At 37.8% G+C, this 17,092-nt stretch overlaps 1 protein-coding gene across 4 annotated transcripts in view; it reads right to left on the bottom strand.

Moving 5' to 3' along the window:
* CCDC141 (coiled-coil domain containing 141) overlaps positions 1 to 17,092 on the bottom strand; it is a 177,033-nt gene that overhangs the window by 21,024 nt on the left and 138,917 nt on the right. For all 4 annotated transcript variants that reach the window (XM_079782191.1, XM_079782193.1, XM_079782192.1 and 1 more), the window contains exons 15-20: positions 16,279 to 16,467; positions 15,035 to 15,211; positions 12,131 to 12,280; positions 3,407 to 3,547; positions 2,017 to 2,211; positions 216 to 399 (exon numbers count right to left, since the gene is read on the bottom strand). In XM_079782191.1, the coding sequence (XP_079638317.1) occupies positions 216 to 399; positions 2,017 to 2,211; positions 3,407 to 3,547; positions 12,131 to 12,280; positions 15,035 to 15,211; positions 16,279 to 16,467 (1,036 nt within the window). The remainder of the gene's footprint in view (positions 1 to 215; positions 400 to 2,016; positions 2,212 to 3,406; positions 3,548 to 12,130; positions 12,281 to 15,034; positions 15,212 to 16,278; positions 16,468 to 17,092) is intronic.

The following is a 17,092-nucleotide window of genomic DNA, read 5'->3' as shown; positions in this document are numbered from 1 at the left end:
GGGAAAAGAAGGAGACATCTGTAACACTTTCAACAATAAAGATAAAAAATATTTCATGTAAAACCACGTGAAATACATTAAAAATATCTATTCACACGTACGCCTTTAGCTAGTCATGGCCTCAAATAAGTTTTCTCTTTCATTTATGAGGGGGGAAAGCTTTATGGAATTATTAAAACACCTTTGAAATCCTAAGAGAGAGAGAGAGAGCTCACCATATAATCGCTGAGCGAGGTCACTGATCTCCTGAATCCTTTCTTCTTGCTGAGGCACTGAAGGCGTGATAAACTTATTGAACTGCTGGTGGAGAATTTCCACAGCCTCCCTTGTCTGGCATTCTGTGGAATATTTTCCAACTCTTACAACTGTGGCACTTGCATCTTCACACCAAAAATGACACTAAATTAAAATGGAACAAAACATAGATTAAAGAGACACCATCATTCTAATGTTCTTTGCTTTGGTCACTGAAGTATCAAATTTAAATTTCCTCAAACTTTTTGTTCACGTTAGTTTGAATTCTCTAAATCTCAATAAAAAATATCAAAACATGATCATATACTTCGTACTTGGATATTAGAGTCAGATAAGAAAAAGTATGAAAATTCATTTGATTTTCTTGCCTTCTTAAATTTGTCTAAAGCATAATTCCTAAGAGGAATGTTGCATATTTGCAAGAACAGGCAATATAAAAAGTGTATGGCACTAAAAAATCCAAACATAACCTAAAATGAAATTAAAAAGTCCAAATACAAAATATAGCCTAATTTATTGAAACCATTAACAATAAATGGATAAAGTATTACCTGATTATCACTCAAATGACTTCTCTTTTAAGAATGAGATGTAGTCTATGGATTAAGGAAATATTATCTAAGGAATAGCATTTGACCTTTTTTGTAATAGAAAATAGTCATATTTTCAAAGCACACTGGAGAACTGAGTTTCTTCACTAAAAATAACCATGATGGAAGGAACATGTCTGACCAAGGCCACAAGCTCTTACACTGAATGGGAAATAGAAACATGTGACTTTGTTAGGAGGCAGCTTCGAATAAGTGCTACAGAGCTACAGCAAACCTATGTGTTATAGAAGAGTGATCATCTGGATCATTCTTAATATGGTGTTAAATCTAAAACTCTACTGCATCTGTGGTAAATAGAGGTGTTTGTTGTTTTATTTTAAATCTCAGAATAACGGGCTACAAAGAACACCCAAGAATTTCAAGTGCAGAGTTTCTTCAATGTAAGTGTGCAGCCCCACTGGTGTGGCTCAGTGTTTGAGCGTCGACCTATGAACCAGGAGATCATGGTTCGATTCCTGGTCAGGGCACATGCTTGGTTGTGTGCTTGATCCCCAGGAGAGGATGTGCAGGAAGCAGCCCATCAATGATTCGCATCATTGATGTTTCTATCTCTCCCTCTCCCTTCCTCTCTGAAATCAATAAAAATATATTTAAATGTGTGTGTGTGTGTGTGTGTGTGTGTGTGTGTGTGAAAATAATAACTTTAACTTGTCAAATTTTATATATTTTATGTATATTCTTCCATTTAATCCTTTTGACAAAACAAAAATAACACCAATAATAATTTTTATACCTGAAAAATCCAAATATCACCCTTTCTTTCTAAAAACTTTCATATTCTGTGAAGTAAATAAGTCATTTTGGGTATTTTAAACAGATATCCAGCGGTGAACATAATTTCATGATTGTTAAGCATCTTGAGTTGACAAGGTTATGGAGAAATGAGAAACTCTCATATGTTGCTAGTAAGAGAAAGTTAGTCAAGTCTTTCTGAAGGGAAATTGTACAATACAATCAAAATGTTGTAACATTCACTCCCTTTGGTTCAGCAATTCTACTTTAGGAAATTGTCCTAAACAAATAATCATGGAAAGGAGAATGATACATGGGCTTAATGACAATAATAGCTACTACAGCATTGTTATAAAGTATCAGAGTGTTTTTCTAGGACAGCATTACAATAATGGACACCATGACAAGAAGCACATACCTCTTCTATCATCTCATGGAGGTGCTCGGTCAGGTCCAAATTCTTCTTGTAATCTGTTACAACTTTATCAAACTCATCCACATGTTTTTGCAAATCCTTCATGGCTTCCAAAAGGACAGTAATTTTACTATTTGGGTAATTTAAGAAAGATTCAGGCGTCTTGTTCTCAACTTTTTCCATTTTCCTTTTCAAAATCTGTGCCAAAAAATAATTTTTTTAAAATAAAATTCAATTTTTATTTAAGAGGCTAGCTAGTTATTAAATATTGGAGAAACACTTGGGAAAACTATTTGAAGTTTCCTCCATTATAATATACTAGAGGCCCAGTGCACAAATTTGTGCACCAGTGGGGTCCTTTGGCGTGGCCTGCAGGATCGGGCCAAAACCGGCTCTCTGACATCCCCCGAGGGGTCTGGATTGCGAGAGGGTGCAGGCCAGGCCGAGGGACCCCACCAGTGCATGATCGGGGCTGGGGAGGGATGCAGGAGGTTGGCAAGCCAGGGAGGGACAGCGGGAGGGCTCCAGGGCATGTCCGCCCCCCCCTCACTCAGTCCCGATCAGCCAGACCCCAGCAGCAAGCTAACCTACTGGTCAGAGTGTCTGCCCCCTGGTGGTCAGTGCACGTCATAGTGAGTGGTTGAGTGGCCTTAGCATATCATTAGCATATTATGCTTTGATTGGTTGAACGGCCAACTGGATGATCAGACACTTAGCATATTAGGCTTTTATTATATAGGATTATAATTATAATTATTAAAATGAATTTTGGAAAGAATGGGCTTTCTTCTAGATAGTATATTGATTCAGCATTCAGCAAACATATAGAAAATTAACTACAGGCCAGGGTCTATTTCAGATTTTGAGAACGATACTATGATTTAAAAAATATGGCAATAATCATAAAATCAGATATTTTATTGTCTTCAGTAAGTTCACTGTCTCCTGGAAAAGGTATTCAAATAATCTAGTCTGTAGATGTGATAATCAAGGTAGGTGTACAGAACTATAGAAGCAGTGGAGAAAGATCCTTACACAAGCAGGTGTGAGGGGAAAAAAGAGATGTACAAAAGGTATATGCATGTATGCATATGTGTGTATGTGTATGTTTGTGTGTGTTGGGGGCAAGAATGGAAGCAGAGAGGCTAGGTAGGTTTGGCAGAAACCGTTCTGGAGCTGCTTTCAAAGCTAAATCAATTTATTATATATTTTACATAAAAACTTAAATTGCTATAAAAATGGATAACTACCTTTTCAGTCCTAATGCTGAAAAAAAAAAAAAGCCCAAGGATTAGGCATCTAGAATTGAAATGCAAAATGATTTTGCAATAACTGTAATAGTGCATGCAAACACACACACACACACACACACACATACACTTTTTTTCATTACCTGTATTTTCTCAGCATACATATCAACTTGTTGAATTTGATATTTCAGAGCCTTCAGATTCTTAGCTTTTTCATTTTTCTTAGTGTAATTAAACTTCAAATTGTTAAATTTCTTTTTGATATCCTTGAATGATTCTCTGAGCTGCAGGTCAATAAAAAGCAAGAGGTGATTCCCTTAAAATGAGAACAGTAATATTCACTTGTAATAAATAAAAATATCTAAACACTTCAAAATATTCATAATCTTTAAGATGTGTTCAGTGATTTTCAATAGAAAGTATGTCTACTAAGTGAACATATAATGTGAATTTAAACATATCCCCCAAATATAAGTAATTATGAATTTGTCTTAGTACTTTTAGAGTTTAATTTATAATTAGCCTTACTGTTATAGAACATCCTTTGGCCTCCAACAAATAAAGTTTTTAAGATATCATGAACTTTAGACAACTCTAATTTTCCTATTTGTACTTATTTGGTATCATTTTTCCATTCATTCCATTCTCTCTGTGTTAATATTAATATTTCCAGCTCCCAGAGCTCTCCTACAGCCACCAGATAGAAATTGATTAAGGCTCTGAGGAGCTGTTCATGTTGCAGAGGTCAATGGAGTTTTGACATTGAGACTATCTAGGATATTGGTGAAGTTAAAGAAGATACCCACTTTGAGATTTAGTAGGAAAAGGACTTATTTGCCCCAAACCATAAAAAATTATTTTTCCTGAGCAGTTTCCAGAAGAGACTCAATTCTTAGATATAGGCCATTACCTTCAGAGGTCCTTCCAAAATGGAAGAGTAACAAATGTCAGCACTTACAAAATGCTAACTTGTATAAACAAATATATGGCTGGCAGAGAACTAAGGCACCAAGCCAGGGGAGAGACATAGGTCTCAGGCCGCCTCCAGTAGGCTCCCAATAACCAACCATTATCAACTTGTCTTAAGATGTGAGGGCATTTTAAACCTGCTAGCCTTCATCACTCAACACTAGGGAAAGCAGAAAAACTACCAAATCAACTGACAATTGCAAGAAGTAAGCTGCTGGTTTTCGAGTAACTTTTTAGGCAACAATAGAAAATAATAACACAAATTGGTACCTATAAAAACAAAGTATTTGGCTAAACACTGAGAACAAGGCATACATTGTGACAGTCTTAAGAACAAACAGTTTAACTTTACCAGTGAAGCAAAATTTTAAGCAGTCCAGTTCCCTTGAACAAACTACTTTCTGGGCCCGTGTCTATATTCAGGAAGAGTCAACATGTTGACAGACCACTCTCTTTTTATATTATCCGCAAAGAAAAGTACAGAGAAAAGGTAAACCTGAGATTACATGTAAGCATTTTCACATCAAGAATGAACAATGTCATGGTTGGTAAATTTGAGCTATGATAAGGAAAGTCAAGAAAACATTAAAATTCTCTTCAATGACAGCAAATAAATTATTCGGGAGGGAATAAAGGCTGTCTACTTGCTAGATTTTAAACTTATAACATAGAAAGAAACACTTGCCTTAGAAAATGCTTGCTTTCTCAAAATGCTTACTTCAAATTGTGCATACGATAAAAACAAAATTTTGACCTTACCTTTAACACGTTTTGGAGACAATGATCTATAAAGCCCTAGCAGACCTATATACATGAAAATTATACTGATGCAAGTTTTTCATCTGACACACCTCTATTTAATTAGCGTTGTTTTTTTTATATGGTAAATTAAAGTGTTGAACATTAGTTTTAAGCTACAAACTAAAACAAGCACATTTAAACATTTAAAATGATAAATCAGTAATATTCTAAAGGAGCAGAAAGAACTATAGCTTCAAAATTTGAAAACGATTTCTCTATTAGAACTCAGGAAAATATTTAAAAGATCATACTCAGTATATTTATAAAATAACCAATTAATATTTAAATTATTTGACATTTGATGTTTTAAAATGCATGTTTAATTTTAGAGAGAAAAGACATATGAGATTAATTTTATGGGGCTGAGACATAAAGAGACTATATCCTGAATTACATAAAACTTTGAAAGTAACTTTTTTCTGTGAAGTAAAAATCAGCAACTATCGGTATAATAACTACCACACTCAAAGAAACCAGAAACGCTTGTATCTTTAAGGAAACATGGTCTCAATGGGGAGTTAGCATTTAATGAATCCAGAGTGTCCTGTTAAGATGATGAAAAAGTTCTGGAGGTGGATAGGGGGATGATTGTACAACAATGTGAATATACTTATATAACTGATCTATATCCTTAATATGGTTGATAGTAAATTTTATGTTTATTTTTTATCACAATTAAAAATAAAAATTTTTGTTTTTAATAAATTTAAATTAAAAAATAAGGTAAAAATAACATTTTCTATTTCTAATATATTCCATTAAAAAATAAATTATGTTATTCTTATTTTTTCCCTTACTGGGACATGGTGATGTATTGTAGAATTGCATACCTGAAACCTGTATACAGTGTGGGGCAAAAGTATAGTTGTGAGTACATGAAATAGTTTATCCTTGTGTTATTATTTATCAAATTATTTTATTTCCATATGAAATAAATAAACCCACTTTTGCCCTAGCCTGTGTTATGAACTTCAGTCCAGGAAAAGGAAGAGCGGCCCTGCCAGCCCTGGGTTACATCTGCTGTTTAGATGGGAAAGATCAACATCTATTTGAAAATACGTGATGAATGGAGAAACCCTTTAATTCTAAGCCATGAAATTTTAAGTCTATTCTGGATGAATAAATTGAAGACTGATAAACAATGAGTGCAACTTCATTTCCATTGGCTTCAGAATGTAAGCACTTGCATTGAAAATGACCTAAAGGCCAAAGAATGTTCATGGCTCTGTGGGTATGTGACATGGGATCGGCTTCTCTCTGACACATGAGCTCCTCTGACAAAGTTGCTGGCACTTTTCTCTTTGGGTCCCACTGGAAATCCATCTTAAATCTTGTGCCTTTCCCAGCTGGGATTCAGGATGGCTGCAGATACAAGTGGGAGGCAGCATGCATGAACCACCTTCAGCAAAAAGAAATCTAGTCATGCTTACTTTTCTTACCTGCACCTTTCAATATGAAAACTTAACTTCCCATCTAATCCCCACGTACCCTGTGATCATATTTTTAAAGGAATTGAGTGGCATGGTAGCTTGACTGTGGTATCATTATTCATGCAGCTGTTTCTAACTTTAGCTAGCTCGTCAACAATGGGGAATGGTGGCGATGGCTAAGACAACTACTGCTCAACTGGAGCACATAAGCCACAGAAAACACCAAAGCTTGGGGCAAGATGAAATTTACCCAGAAATATTTAAATGTTGTTATAATTCATATTCGTAAAAATTTATGAAAGTCTTAAGTAAACCAGAGGGATATTTTTTTTTCCTAGTGAATAGTATGATTTCCCTACCTTCCCACTTGCTCGTCTTTGCTATGGAATAAGCAGACTAAGTCAATATAGCTATAATTAGGGGGGAAATAGGAAGACTTTAAAACTGTAGGTCTTTTGACAATAGCAGAATGAGCATTTTCACCAAATGTCCCAGGGAGCAGCAAGCCTCTCTCAGGGTTAGGAATGAACAAAGCTTCGTTGAGAAGAGACAGAAGGGAAAGAGGCTGACGACAACGAGACTGGCGTGCTATTCTTAGTGCCGGTTGAGGCAGTGTTGGCACAAGAATGTATTATTAGTGAGTCTGTGGCTGACAAGGCCAATTTATGTGGGGGACATGGGACATTTTATAACTAAGGAAATACATTTCACAAAAGCCTTTCATTAGAACTATGGCACATGTTTGGCCAGAAGTAAAAACACAGAACAAGCAGTCCATTTCTTTTAATGTCCATTTCATGAGCTTCATTTCTTGCCCACCATTATGCCCAATCCAGACAAAAGCTTTCTGATTGATGCTCATTTTAGGGAGAGAAAGCTGCAATGTTGTCATCTCCCAGGGATGCTTGCATTTGACATGAAGGGGCCCAAAGACTCACAATTTAACTGGAATGATTTGTTATACAATTAGTAATGGCAGATTATTAAGCCTTAGCACTGGGGAGATTTTGGGATAAGACTTTCTTGCCCTCCTTCCATGAAGCAACTACACCACTGTCTTGCTGTGCTTACAGCCAGTCTTGTACCAGCAGAAAGTAGGGGGCTTGGAAAGAGAAGACAGTTGCTCCGTTTTAAATTATAGGTGGCAGCATGTCTCAGTAGTGCCCATTTTATCCACCCTGCAAGATTTGTGTCCATCATGTATTTAAGTTTTATTTTCTGAATATAACTATGATGTTATAATTTAGCTCTCTATATCCTTTAGGAAGAAGAGGCATTTTGCAGATGTAAAACACCAAACTTTAACAGATTTTAACCATATGAGATGGACGTTTTCAGAACAAATCACAATAGTTCCTATTCTCTTACACATGTCATTGAATGGACCCAGGGTGGGGCCTGACTACCGGTGGCCGTGACTGAAGTCCCAGGGGCTTTAACCTGCCCTGGGCTCTGATTCCTGATCACTTCTTCATTCTTATGACTCTCCTGCCACCACAGGTAGCCATGCTGATATTTGCTGAATGACAATAATTTAGGTTTTTCTCTTAAAATGGTGAACTAAGGTTATCAATCTACAAAAAATAAGAATTTTCTGTGCTGCCCCCATCAGGTGTTTTACTCATCTATACATACATTTTCTGCTTCTTTTCTTGCTACAGGGTGACTGTCCATGGTCATTTTGTCAATGGCAAATCACCATGTCAGGAGGTTTAATAATTGTGTATGTGTCTATAGCTGCACCATTCCCCTATTCTAATTTATCATTTCTAATCTGCCTTGTATCCATGGAACATAAACTCTGACATATGGTAGAAAGATAGGTAGATAGATAGATAGATATACCGATATATATATATATATATATGGTCATTTTCTGTTTCCTTTCTGATGGTTAGATGTTGCTACAGTGCAAAAAAAATTCAGGCTAAGTAATATAATTATATGAAAGCTTCTGATTGCAAATTTGAGAAAATGGATAGCAACCCAATTCTGTCATTACTATTCTTTTCAGCAAAGTAATTGTTTGTGGTCTACAATGAGACTCTAGCTACAAATTTCCATTAACATCATGTAAATGTAGAGGTAATTTTTTAATCAGATTGCAAGAAGAAAACATGCTCAATATTAACTTATTACATTTCTAAATGAAGATGGTAAAGAATGAGTAATGGTGTTCTGTCATGTAATATGGCAGAGAATGTCTATAATGCTTTGTGTATTAATAGCTTATTTATATTATCAGGTGATAAAACATAATGAAATTCAACATTCATGCATACAAACATATCTTCGTCGGAAATGAGTGAGAAAAAAATCACAAAACATTTCAGTCTGAAGGCTGTGTTTTCTAGTAGGAAGACATGGAGAAAATGAATTTTCATAATTTCCCATGTCGTTTAGTATATGAAATTTAAAACCTAATATTTTAACCAAAGATAATCAAGGCACAAACCATGATCCTTTGTCTTTAAGAAATTATCACATCACATTTTTAAAAATCACATTTAGAACATCGCACTTTATTTTGCCTTTAGATACCACGTCCTTTTCTAAGGGCCTTTCATGTAGTTAAAACCATATACGTTAGTTATGGCAACTTCAAGAAAGTAATTTTGGTTGAAATGACCAAATTAACTGTTATTGTATCATATCATACAAACAGCCTATGTCATATATGCCACCGAGTAAAGATAGGAGAGGAAAGTATAGAAAAGAGGAACATTTGGCATCAGATGTGCAGTGATTGAATGAACTAAAAAGGTGAAGTCTGAGTTAACAAATGACAAGTGTGTTGGTGGCCAGTAAATGAGCCTCTGGCCCAAAGCTGACTCCTGACATTCTCTGAGCTGAAACTGCAGGCCTATGGCACAATGTCAGGTGAAAACTATCGTATACACCTGTTTTCTCATCTGAGGAATGAAGATGTTAAACCAGACATCCTTCAAAATTAATTTCAACTCAGAGTCTGTGAACTTGCAAGAAGCCCTTTAAGAAAACAATGAAATATTAGAAGAAAAACATGTTTTCCAATCAACTTAAAAAATCAAATGCTATGCATGGTCTAGTTCCCTGTTAATGTACCCGACTTTATTTTTTTATACAAAAAAAAAAAAAAGAAAGAAAGAAAGTAGTGGAACATGTTGCTTTTAGTTTTACAAAATGTTTGAAGTATCTATACCAAAATTTTAATGATGATAAAACTAATAAAACTGTCTAGGTGTCAAATATTCACTTGGAATCAGCCACCTGTTTGCCCTCTGATATTCATAATACAAACTAGAACACACATATCTTTATTTTACTAAAGGGCACTGAAAATATTACTTCTAATTACTTTCCCTTTTAAGCTCATGATTGGAAAGGCCAAGGTGTAGACACTATACTGTGGAGACACATGCCTAATATATCTCTACAAGAAAGGAAAGGGGAGAAAGGACCGACAATGTTCAAAGACCCTTTAAATGTGAAAGTATAACCTACATCAAAGATTAGTTGGGTCTGAAGTAGAAGCAAATGGGAAGAACAGGTCTCTTAATATTTAAGATCATGTTAGAGTGACATCTGATTCCTAAAGCAAGCTTGCACATATCTGGTTGCTCATTCCTGGTAAGGTACAGACAATCCTGGGGCATCCCTACTATGACTGGAAGAGTGATCTGTTGTCCTTGCCAGCTGGCTCCCAGCACGGGCTCATCACAAGGCAGCCCTATAAACAGAACCCACTGTGGGAAGGGCCTGAGCAGGGAGACCCAGCTCCACAAATGCCACAGCGCTTCAGGGAGGTGGAAACTGAGCAGTAAGGGACTGGGAATAAGCCTTAGCCAGCCCCACTTGTGGTTTCCGTAGAGGCTGCATATCACAGCAGGAAGAGCAATTTTCAGCAAGACAAAAACGCTACCACGAAGAAGTAGAAGAAGAAGAAAAAGGAGGAGGAGGAGGAGGAGGAGTAGGAGGAGGAGAAGGAGGAGGAGAACAACAACAACAACAAGAGGAGAAGGAGGAGGGAGGAAAAGAAAGATGGGGAGAAGGAAGAAGAAGAAAAGATAACTTTGGGAAAAGATAGTAAACACATTGTTTTCATGGCTGCGAATCTAAATTGTATAGCTTTGGGGAGAATAATGCTCTCCTAAGATTGCTTTCCTTATTAACGGCAGTACAGAAAGCAGAAGAGGCAATTCTACTACCTAGTGGGCAGGATACACTATGAGTTTAACCCTGAATGAATCTCTAGCCCCAAATGACTGCCTGGAACAGCCTCTGCGTAGAAACTACAGTCCTGCAGCACATTGCTAAAATGAACATCAGTACTGATTTAGTTGTTGCTTCCCTCCTGTTGAATGGGATCCAAGTGGCCTCTCCTGCTCTGTTCCCTCTTACTTTCCCTCTAGCAGTGCTTGCCTCTGCCCTTACCTGTGGTTTATGAAAGTGTGGCCTGCGGGAAAGGGCTCTTCAAGTTCAGTTACAAATACTCTAATGTTTGATACATTTGGGGCCTACATCCTATAAACTGGTCATAAAGAGAACCTTCAAGTAGGTTTACTTCCTTCTCCCTCACCCTGTTTCCTCATAGATTTGTGACTAATGGACTCAGAGACATTTTGCTTAAAATAGGGATAGATCTGAAATCATGGAACCTTGTGTTCTGTCAATCCCCAGTTGAGAATTGGGACCCTTGCTCTCCTGAACAAGTAGGGCTTTGAATGGAAAGTTTAATTAGGGAAGCGTAGTGGTTGTGGTCCAGTATGTATCTGGGGACTGGGGGGTCAAGTAGAATTGAGGGAGAGGAGGTCGAATTATGTGCTAGAGGAGTGCATTGATGTGAAAGACAATTTTCATCTGTTCATTATTTTTCTCTAGGAGTTGTTTTGCCAGAAAAGCCATTCTGAATAAATAAAAAATCAGATACTTGACTTTGTAGCCTCTGAGGCGAAGAGCCCACTCTCCTAGCCCTTAGCATCTGCTCCACCATGAGTCAGTGGCACTTAAATAGAACCTCAGCAGGCGGAGCTGACTGCAAAGGGACAGTGTCACCCTTCCTGCCCCGACAGGCTGCATGCACTCACAGATATGTGCTGTAAGGGTTTGGGGGGGGGGGGTTAGAAAAAAGCATACAATAAACTGTAACATTAAATTCTAGGTTTTTTCAATGCATTGACAATGTACTGACTTCAACAAGTTTGGAAGCTTGAAGTTTACTCAAACGTTGAGTTCTGAGACTATTGCTCCGTGGATTAAAAGTCAAGACTGTGCCTTGGCTGGTGTTCCTCAGTGGTTAGAATGTCGGCCCATGCACCTAAAGATTGAGGGTTCAATTCCCAGTCAAAGGGCATGTACCTGGGTTGCAGGTACCCAGTTAGGGCATGTGCAGGAGGCAGCCAGTTGATGTGTCTCTTTCAGCAATGTTTCTCTCTCTCTCTCTCTCTCTCTCTCTCTCTCTCTCTCTCTCTCTCTCTCTCTCTCTCTCTCTCTCTTCCCCTTCAACTCTCTCTGAAAAGCAATGGAAAAAATATCCTCTGGTGAGAGGAAAAACTTTTTTTAAATGTCAAGAGTGAAAAGAAAGTCTCCTGATTCTATGTATGTGTATACGTGCTAACACAAACATTGAGACAAATGTTGGCTCAGAGAGGCTTTTGGTAGTGTGTCGGTCTGAGCCCTGCCACCCACCTCGTTTATCTCATCCCTCGTAGTGCAGTACTGCAAGCTGCCGGCCAGGGTCCGCCCATGCTCCTCGGCTCTGGCTCGCCAGTTCACGCTCTCCCCCTCAAGGATGTCCAGCTGCCGCTGCAGGTTCTTTGCAGACACATTAGTGCAGCTCTGAAAGCGAAAGAGAAATAGCAATAACAAAGAGAACAGGCAAAGCAGCAGGACGACAAGTAGGCTATTTACTTGCATTAGGAAACTCATGAATGACATTTTAAAAAACAGGCTCCTGAAATACCTTCAGCATATTTGAATATAAGGATTTCAGAAAGAAGCCAGACACCCATCATGGTGGGAAAGGCAAACTGTTCAACTTCCAGTCTTGAAACTTCAGTTTTGAAGCCTGCTCATCACACTAGCTCCTCAGAGACACCACTCATTACAAGGTAATTTTTACCTCAAAAGGCAGAAATCAAGCATTAAAAACATTTGGCTTCTGCACAGTAATTTTCCTGTCAACTGGAGCTTCAACTCAGGTTCATTATGCAAGTGCTCCCTCCAATCTCCACTCAGCAGAGGGCTGCCAGGGACAAAGCCAGACGTGACTGAAGAACAATTTGCATTATTTGTGCCAAGTGAGGCATCTTACTTCTTTCTTTTCAAAGTAAATTTACTAATAAAATAAAACTCTTTTTTTAAAAAAGCCCCTTCTTGGTAAAAATAGATTGCATTAACAGATATCTTTATTCCTAGATCTTTTAATTAAAAAAATACTTTAGGTTCAGTGCATTCCATAGAGTTTAGTGGATACTTAAGTGAACTTTAAAATAAAATTGTCCATTATTTTGATTAACATTCTACAGAATAAACATAATCTTCTTTTCCTTAAATTGGGAGTTTAGAGGATATATATATATATATATATATATATATATATATATATATATATATATATAATAGAGGAATATGCAAATTGTCCAGGACTCCATCACAATAACAGTAATGACTAAACAGCAGGCTGCATGGGGTGACCAGACCAGCAGGGGGGTTAGTGAGGGACAACCAAGTGACTGAATAGCAGGCTGTGGATGGGGGGGGGGTGACAGTTGGGGGTGATCAGGTTGGCAGGCAGAGGCTTTAGGGGTGATCAGGCTGGCAGGGGGGGAAGTTAGGGGTGATCAGGTAGGCAGGCAGGTGAGCAGTTAGGATCCAGGATCGGGCCTAAACTGGCAGTCAGACATCCCCTGAGGGGTCCCAGATTAGAGAGAGTGCAGGCTGGGCTGAGGAGACCCCCCACCCCCATGCACAAATTTCATGCACCGGGCCTCTAGTGTGGGTATATACACACACACACACACACACACACACACACACACACACACACACTGAGTGGACAGATTATTATGATCTCTGAATGCATAATAATCTGGCCACTCTGTGTGTGTGTGTGTGTGTGTGTGTGTGTGTATTAGAGGCCCAGTGCATGAATTTGTGCATGGGTGGGGTCCAGCCAGCCTGGCCAGGGGGAGGGGACATGGGCAGTTGGCCAGCCTGCCTGCTGGTCGAACTCCTGGTCAAGGGGACAATTTGAATATTAACCTTTTATTATATACTCTGGCTAGATTATTATGTGTTCAGAGATCATAATAATCTGGCCACTCAATATATATATATATATATATATATATATATATATATATATATATATAATTTGAACTTAAAATATACATATATTTTGCATCAGAGCCCAATGTGCTGTTTATGAAAATTTGGTCTGGAATTATTTCCTTGTCTTTAGACACCTCTATAAGGTTCACCCATCCTGTGGAATCAAGCAGTTCAATGATAGTGCCCAGAGCCCTTGGTCTCCACCAGGGGGCTCTTTCATGATGGGCTTTTATGGCTAAAGCAGCTTCTCTGGGCCTCAGGTTCTTCATCTATAAAGTGAGGGTCCTGGGCCAGGTGATCTCTAGGATACCTTCCATATCTGTAATGCTAACATAGCATATTGTCCAAGAAATAAAACAGGAGCCACATGAATAATTTTAAATTTTCTAGTAGTCATATTAAAAAGTAAAAAAAAAAAAAGCCAAAACCGGTTTGGATCAGTGGATAGAGCGTCGGCCTGCGGACTCAAGGTTCCCAGGTTCGATTCCGGTCAAGGCATGTACCTTGGTTGTGGGCACATCCCCAGTAGGGGGTGTGCAAGAGGCAGCTGATCGATGTTTCTCTCTCATCGATGTTTCTAACTCTCTATCCCTCTCTCTTCCTCTCTGTAAAAAATCAATAAAATATATATTTTAAAAAAGGGGAAAAAAAGGTGAAATTAATATTCATAATAGAGTTTAATCAACTAAATCCAAATGTCAACATTTTACCACACAACCAAATATAAAGATATTAATAAGGTTTTTTGGTACTAAGTGCTTAAAATCTGGCATGCATTTCACACTCACAGCACATCTCAATTTTTGCTACATTTCTATCAGAAATACTTTATCTGTATTTAAATTTCATAGTCTCTAGTTTAAAATGGGAATATCCAATTTATTCCAAACATATTTAAAAGTCTTCCAATAACTACATTGTAAACTTTTAAAATACAATTAAAAGTTTAGTTCCTTAGTTGCACTGAGCACATTTCAAATGCAAAAAAAAAACAAACCCAACTGCTGTATTAGACAACACATCTCTACAATTTTTTAAATTAGCATGAGAATAGATGTATTAAACAAGACTTTTATAATCAGATTTTTCTTCTTAAAATGTTTTTCTTTTGTTATAGATGGTAGAAACTCACCACCGATAACTGCCCCCGTGTTTTAATGCATTTTTAAATGTAACATACACCAGGCAGTCTGCCTGGCTTCTCCGCTATGACACCCCAGCTATAATTAGGGATGAGTGATGGTGTTCTAAGTGGCTTACCGGCCGCTGCGCTGATGAGATGATGTCCACTCCCAGGCAAAGGGCCAATTTGTGGAGATGGTCTATATGTGCCTGCTTTTCCTGAGAGCGACGGAGGCGAACCTGGGCATCATGCACGTTATCCAGTTCCTTTGGCTGCTCTAGAAACTCCAATTCTCTTGATTTGAGATGTTCAAGCTGGAATACAGAGCATTTGTAATTAACTTATGTTTCATTTTTATGGAGACAGATTTTTAAAGCCTATTTCCTATTACATATTTTCCTAGCTGGTCAAATGCTGCCAAGTCCATCTATAATTATTAGTGGTATAACCAAATAAAAGTTACAATGCTGCAAATCTATGAGATAAAGCTGAGGGGCTAATGTTGTCATTTCTATTAAAGAAGAAAACACTCTTTTTTGGTCATAGTCTAAAACCTTAGGAACATCTAGGTCTATGACCTGAGTAAATTCAGAGGCTGTTTTAAAGAGATATCAATACATCTCTATTTTCTGTTAATAAAGGCTATTAACACATTGCGGACCAGTAGTTTTATTGCTAGCTTTACCCAGTGGCCAGATAAGTTTCTATTGAACGAGTACAGAAATTGTTTTACAAAAATGTTAAAGGCACGCTTTAAAATTAAATACCCATTGCATTTTGAAGTTATTTATTACATGTTCTTACAAGCTAATATCTTTTTAAAGTATGATACTTTGTAAAACACTGTGTAATATGAACCGAGAATTCTCATGATCCGTCTGCAATGAATTTTACTGCATACTCTATGATGTCAGGTACCTGAGATACAACAAAACAAAAAAGTCGAATTTGTTTTCTTGCCTCAAAGAGCTTACACTTGAGTTTGGGTTAAAAATTATTAAAAACAAGATGCTACAATGACAGATAAGTGGAGTAGCTAATGAGAGTTCTAGAAATTTAGAAGAGAGAAAAGTCAGTCCAAGCGAGGAAGATCATTGGCAGGAGGGGCAGGGTTTAGAGAGTCAGGAAGAGAGAAAAGCGCCTGTCAGATAATGGCAGCCTTGGAGTCAAAGAGTTGGAGACATGTGCACCGTCTTTGAGGGACAGAGAGGAACTGTTTGGCTGAAATATAAGGGAGGATAGAGGTACAGTGAGAGAGACCTTGGAGGCCAGATGTGGAAAGATGCTAATATCAGAGTAAGCACTGTGGCTTTTACTTATATAATAATTTACATTCCACTTTAGAACGGAGGGTCTTGCAGACATCTGTGACAAGTCTCACCTCTTCCTTGACTTGGTGGAACTGGACTGTCTTATACAGGATGTCCTCGTAGTCCTGGATCCTCTCTCTCTGTTTTTGATGGAGTTGAATGAGGTCCTTCAGCTGTTGGTACTTCTCTTTCACAGGGGCTCCTTTGCCATTTAACTCTTCTGATTCTTTTACAATGTATTGAACCTCATCATTCAGTTGCTAAAATGTTGACAACCATAAAAGAAATCCAGCTTTCAGAGAGCTCTTTACTTAGTAATGGACTATATGAAGATCTAAATAACCAACCATTCTCTCATTTGTTAACAAAAACTTCTTGTTGGTCTCACACCCGTCTCCTGCAAATTCAGGTATTGTGTTTGATGCTAGGGGTATATTATTCCATCCCTATCTTCTCAGATTTTTTTTTTTAATTGTGAGCAATGAAAAAAAAAGTATATCAAAGTTAGGTGGTGAAATGAAAGGTCATGTGTTTCTATAGCTCATCAACTATTTAATTGTCTGCTAAGTAAGTGTGTTTCAGATATAGTTCTTAAACATATTTTTATTGATTTCAGAGAAGAAGGGAGAAAGAGAGAGATAGAAACATCAATGATGAAAGAGAATCATTGATCAGCTTCCTCTTGCATGCCCCCTATTGGGGATTGAGCCAGCAACCCAGGCATGTGCCCTTGACTGGAATCTAACCTGGGACCCCTCAGTCCACAAGCTGATACTCTATCCACTGAGCCAAACCAGCCATGACCAGATATTTTATGAAGCCATGCGCCTCTCTGATATTTAGAATCAGGTGGTTTGGTAAGAACACCAAAAGAAACAAAGTATA

This window comes from Cnephaeus nilssonii (assembly GCF_951640355.1).
Source record: "Cnephaeus nilssonii genome assembly, chromosome: 10".
Lineage (NCBI taxonomy): Eukaryota > Metazoa > Chordata > Mammalia > Chiroptera > Vespertilionidae > Cnephaeus > Cnephaeus nilssonii.
Note: the sequence above shows the minus strand (reverse complement) of the source record. Positions and strands in the feature narration are given on the sequence as shown.